The sequence below is a fragment of the Anser anser genome (assembly GCF_964211835.1).
Source record: "Anser anser genome assembly, chromosome: 14".
NCBI lineage: Eukaryota > Metazoa > Chordata > Aves > Anseriformes > Anatidae > Anser > Anser anser.
This window is the reverse complement of record NC_139735.1, coordinates 11,632,899-11,645,929: the sequence shown is the minus strand read 5'-3', so window position 1 is coordinate 11,645,929 and position 13,031 is coordinate 11,632,899. Positions and strand designations below refer to the sequence as shown.

At 49.4% G+C, this 13,031-nt stretch overlaps 2 protein-coding genes across 14 annotated transcripts in view; one reads left to right on the top strand and one right to left on the bottom strand.

Annotated features, from left to right (window-relative positions):
- The window catches only part of PSD2 (pleckstrin and Sec7 domain containing 2), an 89,165-nt gene extending 81,255 nt beyond the window's left edge, over positions 1–7,910 (top strand). For 6 of the 7 annotated variants that reach the window (XM_083799302.1, XM_083799298.1, XM_083799300.1 and 3 more), the window contains 4 exons: positions 8–165; positions 1,781–1,925; positions 2,972–3,115; positions 6,175–7,910. In XM_083799302.1, coding sequence (XP_083655428.1) covers positions 8–165; positions 1,781–1,925; positions 2,972–3,115; positions 6,175–6,381 — 654 coding nt within the window. In that variant the 3' untranslated portion in view covers positions 6,382–7,910. The other variant, XM_083799303.1, reaches the window with a different exon arrangement.
- Positions 7,911–10,265: 2,355 nt separating this feature from the next.
- The window catches only part of NRG2 (neuregulin 2), a 175,677-nt gene continuing 172,911 nt past the window's right edge, over positions 10,266–13,031 (bottom strand). For all 7 annotated transcript variants that reach the window (XM_083799133.1, XM_083799132.1, XM_083799134.1 and 4 more), the window contains one exon: positions 10,266–12,632. In XM_083799133.1, the coding sequence (XP_083655259.1) occupies positions 11,975–12,632 (658 nt within the window). In that variant the 3' untranslated portion in view covers positions 10,266–11,974. The remainder of the gene's footprint in view (positions 12,633–13,031) is intronic.

Genomic DNA, 13,031 nt, shown 5'->3' with positions numbered 1-13,031 from the left:
TTCACAGGATGAATATAAACCTGACAAAGACCTCTCTGAAGTGGATCTGAAAAATGCCATCCGTGTGCACCACGCCTTAGCCACAAAAGCCTCTGACTACAGCAAGAAGTCCAATGTGCTCAAACTGAAGACAGCCGACTGGAGAGTCTTTCTCTTCCAAGCCCCGTAAGTACCAGCTCTCCCTGCAGAGCCTGGACCAGCAGCCTGACTTCCAGCCACAGACAGAGCCTCTTCTGCCCAGCCAGACCAGCACACACATTAGGGACAACTCTGGGGGAAAAAGGACTTTTGAGGAGGAAGGTGCTAAGCAGGAGAGATTAGGGTGAGGTCTGTCAGACTGTGCAAGGGACTTCGTCTTGGGGCCACAGTTTCCACTTGCCACGCTTGGCAGCTGTGTGCCAGTCCTGGAGCCTTTCTCATCTGTCACCAAGTAGGGCTGAGCAGGATGAGATGGGAGGTGAAGGTCTGAGGAGGAAGGTGGCTTCTCTTTCCGCTCCCCTCATGCATTAACACCTGAAGCGCTGCAGTCCTCCACAGACCACCTTTGCCCTAAAGCCTGCTTCCACAGTTGCTCTGGCAGAATCCTATAGACTTCAGCTAAGGTTGTGCTGCCAAAGGACTAAAGGGAAGCTGGCAAAGCAGAATGGTTCCAAAGCATGGTTTGACTTGCATTGTAGGAGAAGATCTCTGGGGCTGGACTAATGAATGTGTTTGACGTAGTCTGACAGACTATGGAGTTTCCACTGCCCCTCAGAAGCAGGATGGGAACATGTGGATACACTCATGCTTAACTATACAGCTGTTATAAAATTTGTTGAAAGAGTTTAAAAATTGCGTCCCAGTGCTAACTGCTTTTTGTGGGGTGGCCACATAGAACTGCCCTTGCCAAAATTTGTGCAAGTAGCTGGGACTGCAGTAGCCAACCAGCCCAAAACACAGCACTATGCCACTAAATAATGTCCCATTGTCCCCAGTGTGGGCGTGTCCTCTCTTCAAGCTGTCCCCTTACTAACTTCTGTTGTCAGTCTGCAGAAGAAAATCTATATGGTGCTTTGAACTAAGGAGCTGACAGTTCCTCTCATCAGCCTTTGATGGGGAAAGTGGCTAAAGCTCATTAAAGAGCTCACCAGCCAGACCATATCTTCTTCTTTCCTTAGTCCATTGCAGAGGAAAATTGCTTTGCTAGAAAGTGTCAAGTGTGATTGAGCCATCTCCTGTTCGACGTTTTCTTTGTCAACTGCTGTGAGGAGTGATTTTGTCTTGAAGTTGAGATGGGGTACTAACATCAGGCTAAATCTTGGCATCTGAATTTCTGCAGTGAAAACCCTCTTGAAGCCTGGTGGGAGCAATGCTCGCAGCTGAGCAGTGCTCAGATCTGATTAGGGGCCCTGGGCAGAGTTCCATGAACATCTGAGGAGTTCATCCTTGTCCGTGGAGCCTCTGTTATGTGTCTCCCGCTCTCCAAAGAGTAGGGTACTCTTGGCACTTGCCACCATGCTACCGCTCATTTTCAGGGATTACAACTAGAGTTATTAAGGAAGGCAGAATTCCCAGGGCTTCATGTAGGCAGACAACAGGCCTGAAATCATTGGGACAATGTAGAGGAGCCAGTTAGCCAGTGTTTTCCTTCTCACTACCCAGGATGGCACAGAAATGGCTTCAATGCAAAGCCACCAATAGCCCTCGGGAAAGCAGGTGTCTCCAGGGCTGTCTTGAGCTGGCTGGTCCTGGGTTAGGAACATTTACAGATGCCTTTCTCTCCTCCCCTCCTCTGTAACAGAAGTAAAGAAGAAATGCTTTCCTGGATCCTGCGAATCAACCTCGTTGCTGCCATTTTCTCTGCCCCAGCCTTTCCAGCTGCGATCTGCTCAATGAAAAAGTTCTGCCGCCCACTCCTGCCTTCATCCATGACCAAGCTGTGCCAGGTAAAGTGTGAGAGAAGGACCAATGGAGGGGTGCCCAGTGCTCAGCCAACCCATCAGCATGCAGCTCACACTGAGCTCACCTGCAGCTCCCCCAGCACTACCTAGCAGACACATTCAGGTGCTCAAGTCTGCACCTGCTCAAGTGCACACTGTGTACATGGCAGGAGCGGGGCAGTAGAGTGGGAGATTTGGACAGACCACAGGAAATTCTGGTGTCTGCACGATGCTTCTATTGCAATGAATATAAAACAACCCTATGTACACACGCCCACCTCAATGGGTGTTGATTCTTTCTTGTTTATTGCTGTGTTGCTTTTTTTTTGGTTTGTTTGTTTGTTTTTTAATGACATGGCACCCAGAGGTGACACCTTATTGTTTTTCAGTCTGGAAAGCTGCAGAGCCTCAGAGGGGAAGGTTTACTGGAAGCAGGGAACACAGTGCGCCAAAGCATGGCTGCCTAAGGCTCTGTTAGCACAGAGCAATAGGCAGCTGCCATCTGAAGAGCCACTCGTGTTTGCAGTGTCTAGGGAATGCCAAACATGGCTTAACACCTCCAAACGATGGGGATATTCTGCCACTGGCCCTCAGCAAAGGGAAGGGGAGAGGACAGCCTGAGCCTGAAATGATTAGAAGAGAGATATAGCTGTAGCTGCTGAGCAGATGTCAGAGCCCAGACAGGGAGGGTACTTTATCTCCAGAGAGAGCAGATGCACAAGCTCTTGAGACACAGCTAGTTCTGCCTGGCTATTAAAAGATGCGGAGGTTTCGTGTTCATGATGCTATAAAAGCCCAGGTGCTGGAGAAATCCAATCCTGGCACTTGTGATGCATGAGTTTTGATCTTCCTCAAATACCTGTGTTTCGGCTGCTCCTTATCGGATGAATTTTCAAATGTGCTGCACACCTTTGGCCCCAGCACACAGTATGCAGCCCATTCCAGTAGCAAGGCTTATGTCCTTGCATAGACAAATCCCATGTCAACAGGCTGGCGGTGCACTTGGGTGTTACACGCCTACATTTTAATACCTGACACAATTCTCTCGGCAGGAGGAACAGCTGAGATCTCATGAAAATAAAATGAAGCAGATTGCAGATGAATTAGCAGAGCATAAATCACATCCTGTAGAGAAGAGTCTCAAGTCAAAAGAGGCTGAGGAGTACAGGCTCAAAGAACATTACCTAATTTTTGAGGTAAAGGAATGTTCATCTTTTCTGTGATAAATGATACCTTGGCTGACTGAGGAGAATTGAGAACTGCAGAGTGGATGCTGTGAGCCTGGGAGAGAGGAGGGGAGGGGAGGGGAGGGGAGGGGAGGGGAGGGGAGGGGAGGAGAGGGGAGGGGAGGGGAGGGGGGGAGGGGAGGGGAGGGGAGGGGAGGGGAGGGGAGGGGAGGGGAGGGGAGGGGAGGGGAGGGGAGGGGAGGGGAGGGGAGGGGAGGGGAGGGGAGGGAGGGGGAGAGGGGGGGAGGGGAGGGGGGAGGGGAGGGAGGGGAGGGGAGGGGAGGGGAGGGGAGGGGAGGGGAGGGGAGGGGAGGGGAGGGGAGGGGAGGGGAGGGGAGGGGAGGGGAGGGGAGGGGAGGGGAGGGGAGGGGAGGGGAGGGGAGGGGGAGGAAAGGAAGGGGAGGGAAGGGACTGGAAGGGGAGGGAAGGGAAGGGGAGGGGAGGGAAGGGAAGGGAAGGGAAGGGAAGGGAAGGGAAGGGAAGGGAAGGGAAGGGAAGGGAAGGGAAGGGAAGGGAAGGGAAGGGAAGGGAAGGGAAGGGAAGGGAAGGGAAGGGAAGGGAAGGGAAGGGAAGGGAAGGGAAGGGAAGGGAAGGGAAGGGAAGGGAAGGGAAGGGAAGGGAAGGGAAGGGAAGGGAAGGGAAGGGAAGGGAAGGGAAGGGAAGGGAAGGGAAGGGAAGGGAAGGGAAGGGAAGGGAAGGGAAGGGAAGGGAAGTAGAGGGCTTACATACTAGATGTGTGTTATGTGGCAGTGATAAGCCTCACTGTTTTCCATTGAATCTGTAAAAAAAATGACATTTCCTCCCCTCTGTGATTTCTAACGCAAGGCATGGGAAAGTGATGAGAGAAATAAAATCTTCCTTTACTGTTCTGGAACTTGAAATTTCCTCAGGTCTCAAATAAGGAAGGGATTCTGTTCTCAGTGCACATCAGCGTTTTCCAGAAACATTTATAAAAAGCTGAAGGAAACCGTGGGAGTATTAATCTTGTTTTGCTGTAACTGTTTCTGTAAATAAAGCCGAAACCAGCATTGCAGGTGCTTGCAGACTTTTTGAGGATGCGTGTAGCTAAGTTTAAATGCTCTGCAAATCTCAGTAGCATTTAATTGGAGAAATGGGATAGTTTGTTCCAGAGAAAGTTGAGCACAAGGTAGAAATCCTGCCACAGAGGTGTCATTGGGGAGGGACTGCTGGAGGGTCTATTCCTGCTTTCAGCAGGAGCTTAGATTATTCCCAGTATTAGCCTGGGCCGAGTGTGACATTTTCTTGCCATCCCTGGAAATGGATGGAAATCTCCCATCTCCCACAATCCAGGGCTCCACCACCCACTTGGGGAAAGAACATCATGTCCAGCCTGAATCACCAGAGCCATAGTTTGTGGCTGCTGGTTCCCTTGTGTTTGCGCCAACCTTTCAAATAGTTGCATGCTGCTGCCTCCTATTTTCCAGACATCTTGTTTTTGATATCTGCAAAGGAGTAGTCTCCATCCAAGCCTTTTCTCTAGGCTCCCTTTTCAGTCTGCAAGAAGAAGCTGGCACTTCCAGAGCATGACTCATCTAATCTATTTTATGAGATATACTCTAGAAATGCTTGTTTCTCTGTGCTGACAAAGAAGTGAGTATAGGCTTCCTCTGAGATGTTAGAGGAAAGGACTGGGGTTTTACATAAGTCCATAAAAAGAGGTCCCATCTAGTCTTGAAATGATGCCAGGCAGAGAAGAGATTGCCTCCATTTTTTTTGCTGTCCTCTGTGAAGAGCACAGCTAATGGTAACAGTGAATTACTGGATGAAAACAATGCAAGCAGAAATATTTATATCAACCGAGAGGAACTTTCCATGTGCTAAATGGGGACATCTTCGCAGCGTTGTTCCCAGACAGGCAGGCAGGAGTGTGGAAACTCTGAATGTTTTAAGTCAGGAAGAAGCAGATCTGCACTTTGGCCACAATAACCCCATGCAACGCTATAGGCCTGGGGCAGGGTGCCTAGAAGACTGTAAAGAGGAAAGGGACCTGGGAGTGTTGATCGATGTTTGGCTGAACATGAGCTGGCAGTGTGCTCAGGTGGCCAAGAAGGCCAACAGCATCCTGGCCTGTATTAGAAATAGTGAAGCCAGCAGGAGCAGGGAAGTGATTGTCCCCCTGTACTCAGCTTTGGTGAGGCCGCACCTTGAGTACTGTGTTCAGTTTTGGGCCCCTCACTGCAAGAAGGACTTCGAGGTGCTCAAGCAGGTCCAGAGAAGGGCAACGAAGGTGGTGAGGGGTCTGGAGAACAAGTCTTACGAGGAGCGGCTGAGGGAGCTGGGGTTGTTCAGCCTGGAGCAGAGGAGGCTCAGGGTAGACCTTATTGCTCTCTACAACTTCCTGAAGGGAGGTTGTGATGAGGAGGGGGTCGGCCTCTTCTCTCAGATAACTAATGATAGGACTCAAGGAAATGGCCACAAGTTGCACCTGGGGAGATTTAGATTAGAATTCAGGAAAAACTTTTGCTCTCAAAGAGTGGTCAGGCGCTGAAACAGCCTGCCCAGGGAGGTGGTCGAGTGGTCAATGCTCGAGGCGGTCCCTGGCAGTGTTCAAGAAGCGGCTGGACAAGGTGCTACGACATATCATTTAGTAGCTTAGTGGGTAGTATTGGTGATAGGAGGACGGTTGGACTAGATGATCTTGTAGGTCCTTTCCAACCTCGTGTTTCTATGATTCTATGATTCTATTCTATGTTGTTTTTTTGTTGCCTCCAGTAGCCACCTTAAACAATCAGAGTGGCAGTCAAGACCTGTAAAAGCAAGAGAGTCTTGCACAACAATCCCCTTTTTCCTCAACCCTTTGAACTGCAAGTTAATAAGTCTTTGAAGGCTTTGGTTAGACCAGACATTGTGCTGTTGTTAAATAGCTCTTGCAGAGTGTGAACAGTGGGATCCTGATAATATAGTATGTGTTTTCCTGCAGTAGCAGATGGCATCGCCTCTGCTTTCCACACACGCCGTGGCCTGTCCCTGTTCTCAGGCTTTTTTCTCTATTTCGTCTTTCCCTGCAGAAGAGCCGCTACGAGACATACATCAATCTGCTGTGCATGAAAATAAAAGTTGGGACAGATGACCTGGAGAGAATTGAAACCAGTTTCTTTAAGGTGGAAGCTGATGACATTGCTTTGCGGAAGACACATTCAAGCCCTTCCTTGAGCCAAGGGCATGTGTCTGTCACCTGTAAGGTGGAAAAGGACATAATAGAGCAGAACACTTAACAAGGAATGTGTGCATGGGTGAAATGAACTGGTGATGCTTTGCGCTCCTGAACTAGATCAATGAGCACAATTTTACCTAGGAAATTATACAAACAGAACCGTAGACGTGTATGACACGTTGACTGCTCTAGTGAAAGAAGTCAAAGAAGCTTTAGTTGACACTCCTTGGCAAAGCTCTGGCATTTCAGCATCATGGGCACTCCATCTCTTCTTTTCCCCAACAGCACCAGTGGCTTTTCTTTCCCTTCTACCGCAGCCTGCACAATAAAGGGATATGCTCATTCTCCAGGTGCCAGGTTGCTCTCTTCCACCAGCCCTATCTTCTCCTCCTTCCTCCTTCTCTCCTTGGAGTTTCCACTGGTTCACATCCACAGTTCCCAGAAGTGCAAGAAACTCAGCCGGGACAACGGTGTCTGCGTCACCCCCAGCGCTCTCAGAGAAAGGCACAGAGCAGCAGGGAGCACATCCCTCACATGAGAGGAGTGCTGTCTGGCACGTCACGATAGGACACGTTTCATGAGCTAGTCACCAACTGAGTGAGAGGCGTCTTCAGCACAGTGTGTGGGACTGTCATCTGCCCGTGGCAGTAAAGGCCTGAAGTGCCCTCTGTCACCTTATCCTTTTTATATATATATAAATATATATACATATGAATATATATAAATAAATATATATATATAAGGAAAACTTAATACGGGATTTTAACCTCAGTGTGCAAGAGAAGGTAAGCTGCCTGGAGAAGACACTAGGGACAATGGAGGGTCTGAACAGGACATTTTCAAAAATGCAGTAGCCTATGTTTCTTTTTTTTTTCCTTTTTGTACTTGAATGGAAAGCCCACCTGGCTTTGCTGTGAAACATCACACTCCTGTTCCTGTTCGTTGAGAAAAACTAGCTAAATGGCCGTTTATTTAGCATCCATGGCATCTGCCACTTTGGGTTCGAGGCGCAGTTGGAAATGTGCTTCAGATCCAGCTGAACCTTTGTGTGCAGCCGCAATTCTAACTGCCCATCAGTGTTGTAGTTCCTCCATTTTGCAATTTGTATGCTGTACTCTTTTAAAGAGGGAATTGTGTTTCTGTTCCTTTCTGCTGTCTGTGGTCCAATGATTTACTGTTGTACTAGAAGCGATTCCACTGCATTTCAATGCCACAACTGTCCTCCTGCACTTTATTTATTTATTTTGCTATTTGGTTTGGTTCTTTATCCCAGATTGCTTTTCTTTCCTTTAGGTGCATTCAGAGTAATCAAGTTCCAGTTTTGAAGGATCTTGTAGCTGCTAACTACAGTCATTTATTGTTTATATTTTGCAGCATTTTTTAAACAAAGAAGACTTATTCGGACCTTCAAAGTCTGAGAGACTATTGACTACTGTTTTCCATGATGGTTCATACTACTAAAAACCTCCATCCAATTCTGTCACCTCTTCTTTTATCTCTGTTTCTTTGTACAGTTTGATAGCGTATTTGAAATGATGCACTAAGAATCATGTAAAAAAGAATAACAATAAAGCTGAATCTGTTGGTAAAGAGAATTGGTCTGAAATATGGTTCCACTGTGTGCTGGATTGGTCCCAGGCTTCACAGCCCTGCATGACCATGTTCACACAGATCTCCATCAGCTCCTGCAAAGAGAAAGCCAGGACTCTCTGGCCAGCACCAGAAAGCAGCAATGCCTTTCCATGAGTAGGGTGCCAGCACACCTATCCTACTGAAAGCACTTGCCTGCCTAATCTTTGGATGGACGGCTTGCCGGTAAAGCAGGTGAGACAGATGGGCTGCTTTACTGACATGTTCAGGTAACATTTCCTTTCATCTGGTGCACCTCAGGTCTGTCAGTCCATGTGCAGCCTGTAGGTTTGTGGGAGGAGAAAGATGTCAACACCTGCACTGGTGGTTGGAGATGTTCTGGGAACTGTTCTCAGAGGAGCCTTTGCCTTCATTGGGTGTTGTAGCTGTTTCTCCAATGTGCCATGTGCTTTGCAGTGTCGGGTGTTGGTGCAGGCATCCCTTACACTGGGGGCCTTCAGGATACTGCTACTCACATGAAGCATCTGGGTCTGGAGATGCCCACTCACTCACTCAGTGGAAGCCCAGGTGAAAGTCAGGCCCAGCTTTTGCTGTCCAAAATCCCTGGTAATATCTCGTGCCTCAGCCTGTCCTTTCTGACTAACTCTTCCCGCAGGCAGTTGAATCTAAGCTGTGATTTGTCTGAGAAAGCCAAAAAGAGCATCTTTTTTCCCCCCATGTTGAAGGTGCCACTCTGTCATCCTCAGACAGGACTAAGTTGCAGGAAAGAATGGGATCTTGCAAAGTCCTCTCTGTGCACCAGGAAAGGGCCTCAGAGTCATGAGGGTCTCCACCCAGTGGATGTGGCAGCCTGGGTTAAAGAGGCCTTGGCAAGATAGCCAAGGGAGTTAAACCTGCGCTTAGTGACAACCAACACAGTTTGTCCTGATACACAAGGGCTCGTCTGGGTGCATATGCCTTTGCAGATGTGGTGGCCTACAAGAGGGCACTAAGAATACCCCAAAATGCCTTGTTAAACCAACCTTCCATCTCAGCGTATGACCAGGCAAAAAGAGCTTTTTGTTTGGTTGTTGTTTTGTTTTTATTTGTTTTTTTTTTGTATGTTTGTTTTCTCCCTCTTTCCCTGCCTGGAGGAGAACTACTCAGCTGCTGCTATGAGAGGGCAGCAGCTTAGAGGAATTAAACAGACACATCCTTTTCTCCTCCTGTAGGTACCCAAATGCGCTTTCTTCCACACCATGCTGGAAGAGAAGAGCCGAGCCAGCCCCCGCCTGGCAGCCTGCGCAGTCCTTGGCCCGGAGGTGGTGTGCACACCAAGGCTGCTGTCACGCGCCGCAGCCATGCAGCCAAGAGCTGAAGTCTTCCCACTGCACCATGCATCCTGTGAGGAGGAGCAGCCGCAGAGACCACGCGACATGGCCAGCAGCTCCCCTAAGCCCCTGACAGGATCAGGGCCAATGCCGCAATGTAGATGTGAGCACTCAGGTGCAGGTAGTGCCCATTTGACAGGCAATAGGGCAAAACTGCTGACAGCTTTGTCAGGAGGTTTTGCAATCCCAAAGCTAGGGCCTGACATTCCTCTCCTGTTTGCATCGCCCCATTTGTGTCCACAAAGTGATTCCAGCCCCTCTGGGAAGGGTGGCATCATCGTACATGCTGAGCAGAGATGGCATGAGGTGTCAGTGGCTCCCCCCCACCTGTGAAAATTGCTCTAAAATATTCATGGTTAAATCCTAGCAATACACATAGCTGGAGATGAGGGCTTTAAAAATAGACCAGACGGGGAAAAAAGGAGATAGATACAAGCTTCCTTCAGAGGCAATTTGGGAGAAAATTAAAGTAGTGTAGCTGCCACCAAATACAGAACAAAATTATGGGAAACCAGCGGCACATGAAACAAGAAATCACCACAAGAAATCACGGGGCTGCCATGGCTCGGAGTTAGTGATGTCTCTAGATGTAGAGTGTCACAAGTCCCTGCAAACCACGGAGCAGTAAAACATCTCCCTGCATGGGACTGAGCAGGCGGTGATGGTGATGCCCTGGTGTGGAGCAGCTGCCCTGAGCACCCCCCCCATGGTTCAGCCACAGCATTGTGCTGCACAGCTGCCCAGAGTGCAGCAGCAGGAGGCCCCAGAGCTGCAGCCTTCCTGTAATGCAGATGTTGCTGAGGGGACAACTTTATGCCAGCATCAGGTGGACTTCTCCAGGAACAGAGCTCACCGGCTCACAGACACTGGGGAGAGCCAGGCAGGGAAGCAGGGTGGCTCTGGGGACCCATTCTGTGATATGTACGGTACTTGTCACGGCCTACCCATTGCCCCCCAGATTGCCTTAGATCAATGCTGCCCACAGTTTGTTATTTCTTATTTTATTTATAATATAAAAAATGTTCAAGTGTTAAACAGTCGAGAGTTCTGACATTCAGACAATCCAGAGCAAACTTTGACAATCATCTTATGACAAATTAGCAGAGTTTTCTATCTGACCCCATCATGGGTGAGGAATAGAGGGTTTAGTTACTTTATTGCTAAAAGTTAAATGAAATACACTGTCAATTGTTGTATTATCTTCTCAGTCACAGCTTCACCATGCATCCAATCTACAGTATCTGAAATGCAAAGGACATGCAGAAGTAAAAATATAAAAAGAAAAAAAGTCAGGCTACAATGTAAACAGGTTTGCTGCAGAGAACTGAGGAGAGAGGGGCACTTCCACCAGGATGCTCTGCCGCCTGGAAACACAGGACTGTCTCTTTGCGCCACAGAGCCAATGGCCAGAGCTGCTCCGGGTTTGGAAACACGATGTCCGTCATCGATGGCAAGACATTACGGTAACAACTGTCTTTACAATACAGGGCACGGCGCTACAGAGGAATCCGCTCGTTGGGCTGTCCCGTGTGGTGCCCGCTGCGCTTCCCAGCCAACGCGAGGGGCTACGCGCGGGGCCGGAGCACTCAGACACCAGGGCAGCACAGCCAGCGGCCGTCTGGCACCGCGCCTGGGGCAGCCGCAGCCATGCTGCACCCTCTGGGCGTCCTCGGTGGCAAGCATGGTGTGCAGGACACTGCAGCCCACGCAGCACCATGGCAAACGCCACACCATGGCCGTTGTGTGCTTGGTCAAGGGGACGCCACAGCCAGCATGGCACCAGGTCCGGTACGGCTCTGCCCTGCCAGGACCGCTGTGCAGTGCCACCAGCCTGTCAGGGCTGGCTTCAGTGACTGTATTCAACCACATGTAACAGGGTTTTATTTCACCACATTCCTACAAATGTCTTACTTATTGGACTACAAACCTGTGCCAACCCAATTTCAGACTCACATGTGAAACGGCCAAAGGTTGAGAGCTATGTTGTAAGGGCTGCTGCTGCATTTCATTTTCTCTTCCTACCTGTGTGGCAAAAGAAACATTATTTCTGCATTTCAGTATGGTGCTGCTCAGTTTCTTTTTCTCCTGATTTAAGCAAAAATACAAGTATTTTACGGGGCAAGACAGATCCCCATTAGACATGATAATGGAAATGCTCCCATTCATGTCCTTGATGTGTGTTAAAATGATAGAACAAGATCATTAATAGCAGGGTACAGGGCAAAGTGGTGAGGCTGTTTTCTTCTGATGGAAGAGTGCCCTTGTGACAGGTTGTCTCCCAAATAAAAATCTGTGATCTTAAAAATGCTACTGAAACAGAATCCTCGGCATGAATCCCAGCACTAGCATACAGCAAAAGGCACCACGATAGTTTTATTTTCTATTTTTAAGTAGTCAAAAATTGGCCCACCTTTTTTTTTTAACTTTATTGTTTGTTTCCATTTCTTCTTTTTTTTTTATTTTTATTTTTTTTTCTTGGAAGCTGAAAATCAAGACATTACATATAAATAGAGATTCCCTATAAAAAAGTCATTGCTGTTAGCTATTATAAGACAACTTTGCTAAAATGAAAATAAAACATTTTATTTGTTATATTTTTTCCTCTTTTATATAAAATAAAAATATTTATTTTTGTCTCATTTTTGTTTTGCCTCCCTCCTCCGCCTCCTCCATGCGGGTATGTCTGCGAGGCGCCTAGAGAGGATCGGGGTCTTGTTTGGGCGTTGTGTGTGCCAGGCTGCTGCGCCCACTCTCCCCGTGAGCGCTGTGCCTGCTGTAGGAATGGTAAGTCCGGCTGTCACCTGGCCGGTGGAGCGGAGGCGACTCTGTGTTCATCGTCTCATTGTTCTGAGTGCTTAGGAAGGGGGTGCTCTCAGCCACCAGCTCCTCGTCAGACTCACTGTAAGAGGCGCTGCTCAAGGAGAAGGAGTCCCGGACCGCTCTGGCTCTGTGGGGTACGTGCCCGTTCAGTTTGGACTTTTTCCAACGCTTGTTGCTGCTGGCTGTTTTCTTTGGCTGTTCTAGTGCTGTGACATACTCCTGTGTCGTCTCATACTCGTCATCCTCCGTGATGCGGAAGGGGCTGGAGGGCAGGCTCCCCATGCTGTCATTTAGGTAGGTCTTCCTTTGGTAGTAGCTGTCGTACCTCTGCGTGTCCTGGAAGGGAAGCTGGTACCGCCGCAGGAGGGGCTGCTGTTCCTCCACGCGGAAGCTGATGGGCGCTGCCGGGGGCAGGGAGACAGCGTGTGCGGAGTTGGGGGAGGTGATCTCAAAGGTGGGCACCTGCGTGGCCATCGAGTAGTGGAAATCGACAGGCGACAGGCGTGCTGGTGTGGTCAGGGCTGACACGTACCTGGAAGAAACAACACCTCTGTTTGGACATGGAGCACCCCAGAACCTGCCAGCTGTGGCTGCACTCTGCTGAACACCCGGCACAGATATGAGGGACCCCTGATGTGCCTGGTTCTGGAGCACTGCATCTCCTGGGGAAGGGGGTGGAGGGACCTTGCATTGCAGTGCCTGAGGGAGGATGAGGTGCCGGCTTTGGTGGGTTCTTGGGCACCAACGCACTGTGGTCCCCAAGACCAGCTTTACTGAGGGAGTTGCTCAGTGTGCAACCTTGCTCCTCCGCCGTGCAAGGAGCTCACCACAGAGCCCAGCACTTGGCAGCTGAGATGTGGCTCCCAGGGAGCCTTCGTGCCAGCTGAGCTGGATGTGCTTCCCTTGCTGCAGGATAGGGCTCAGGACCAGT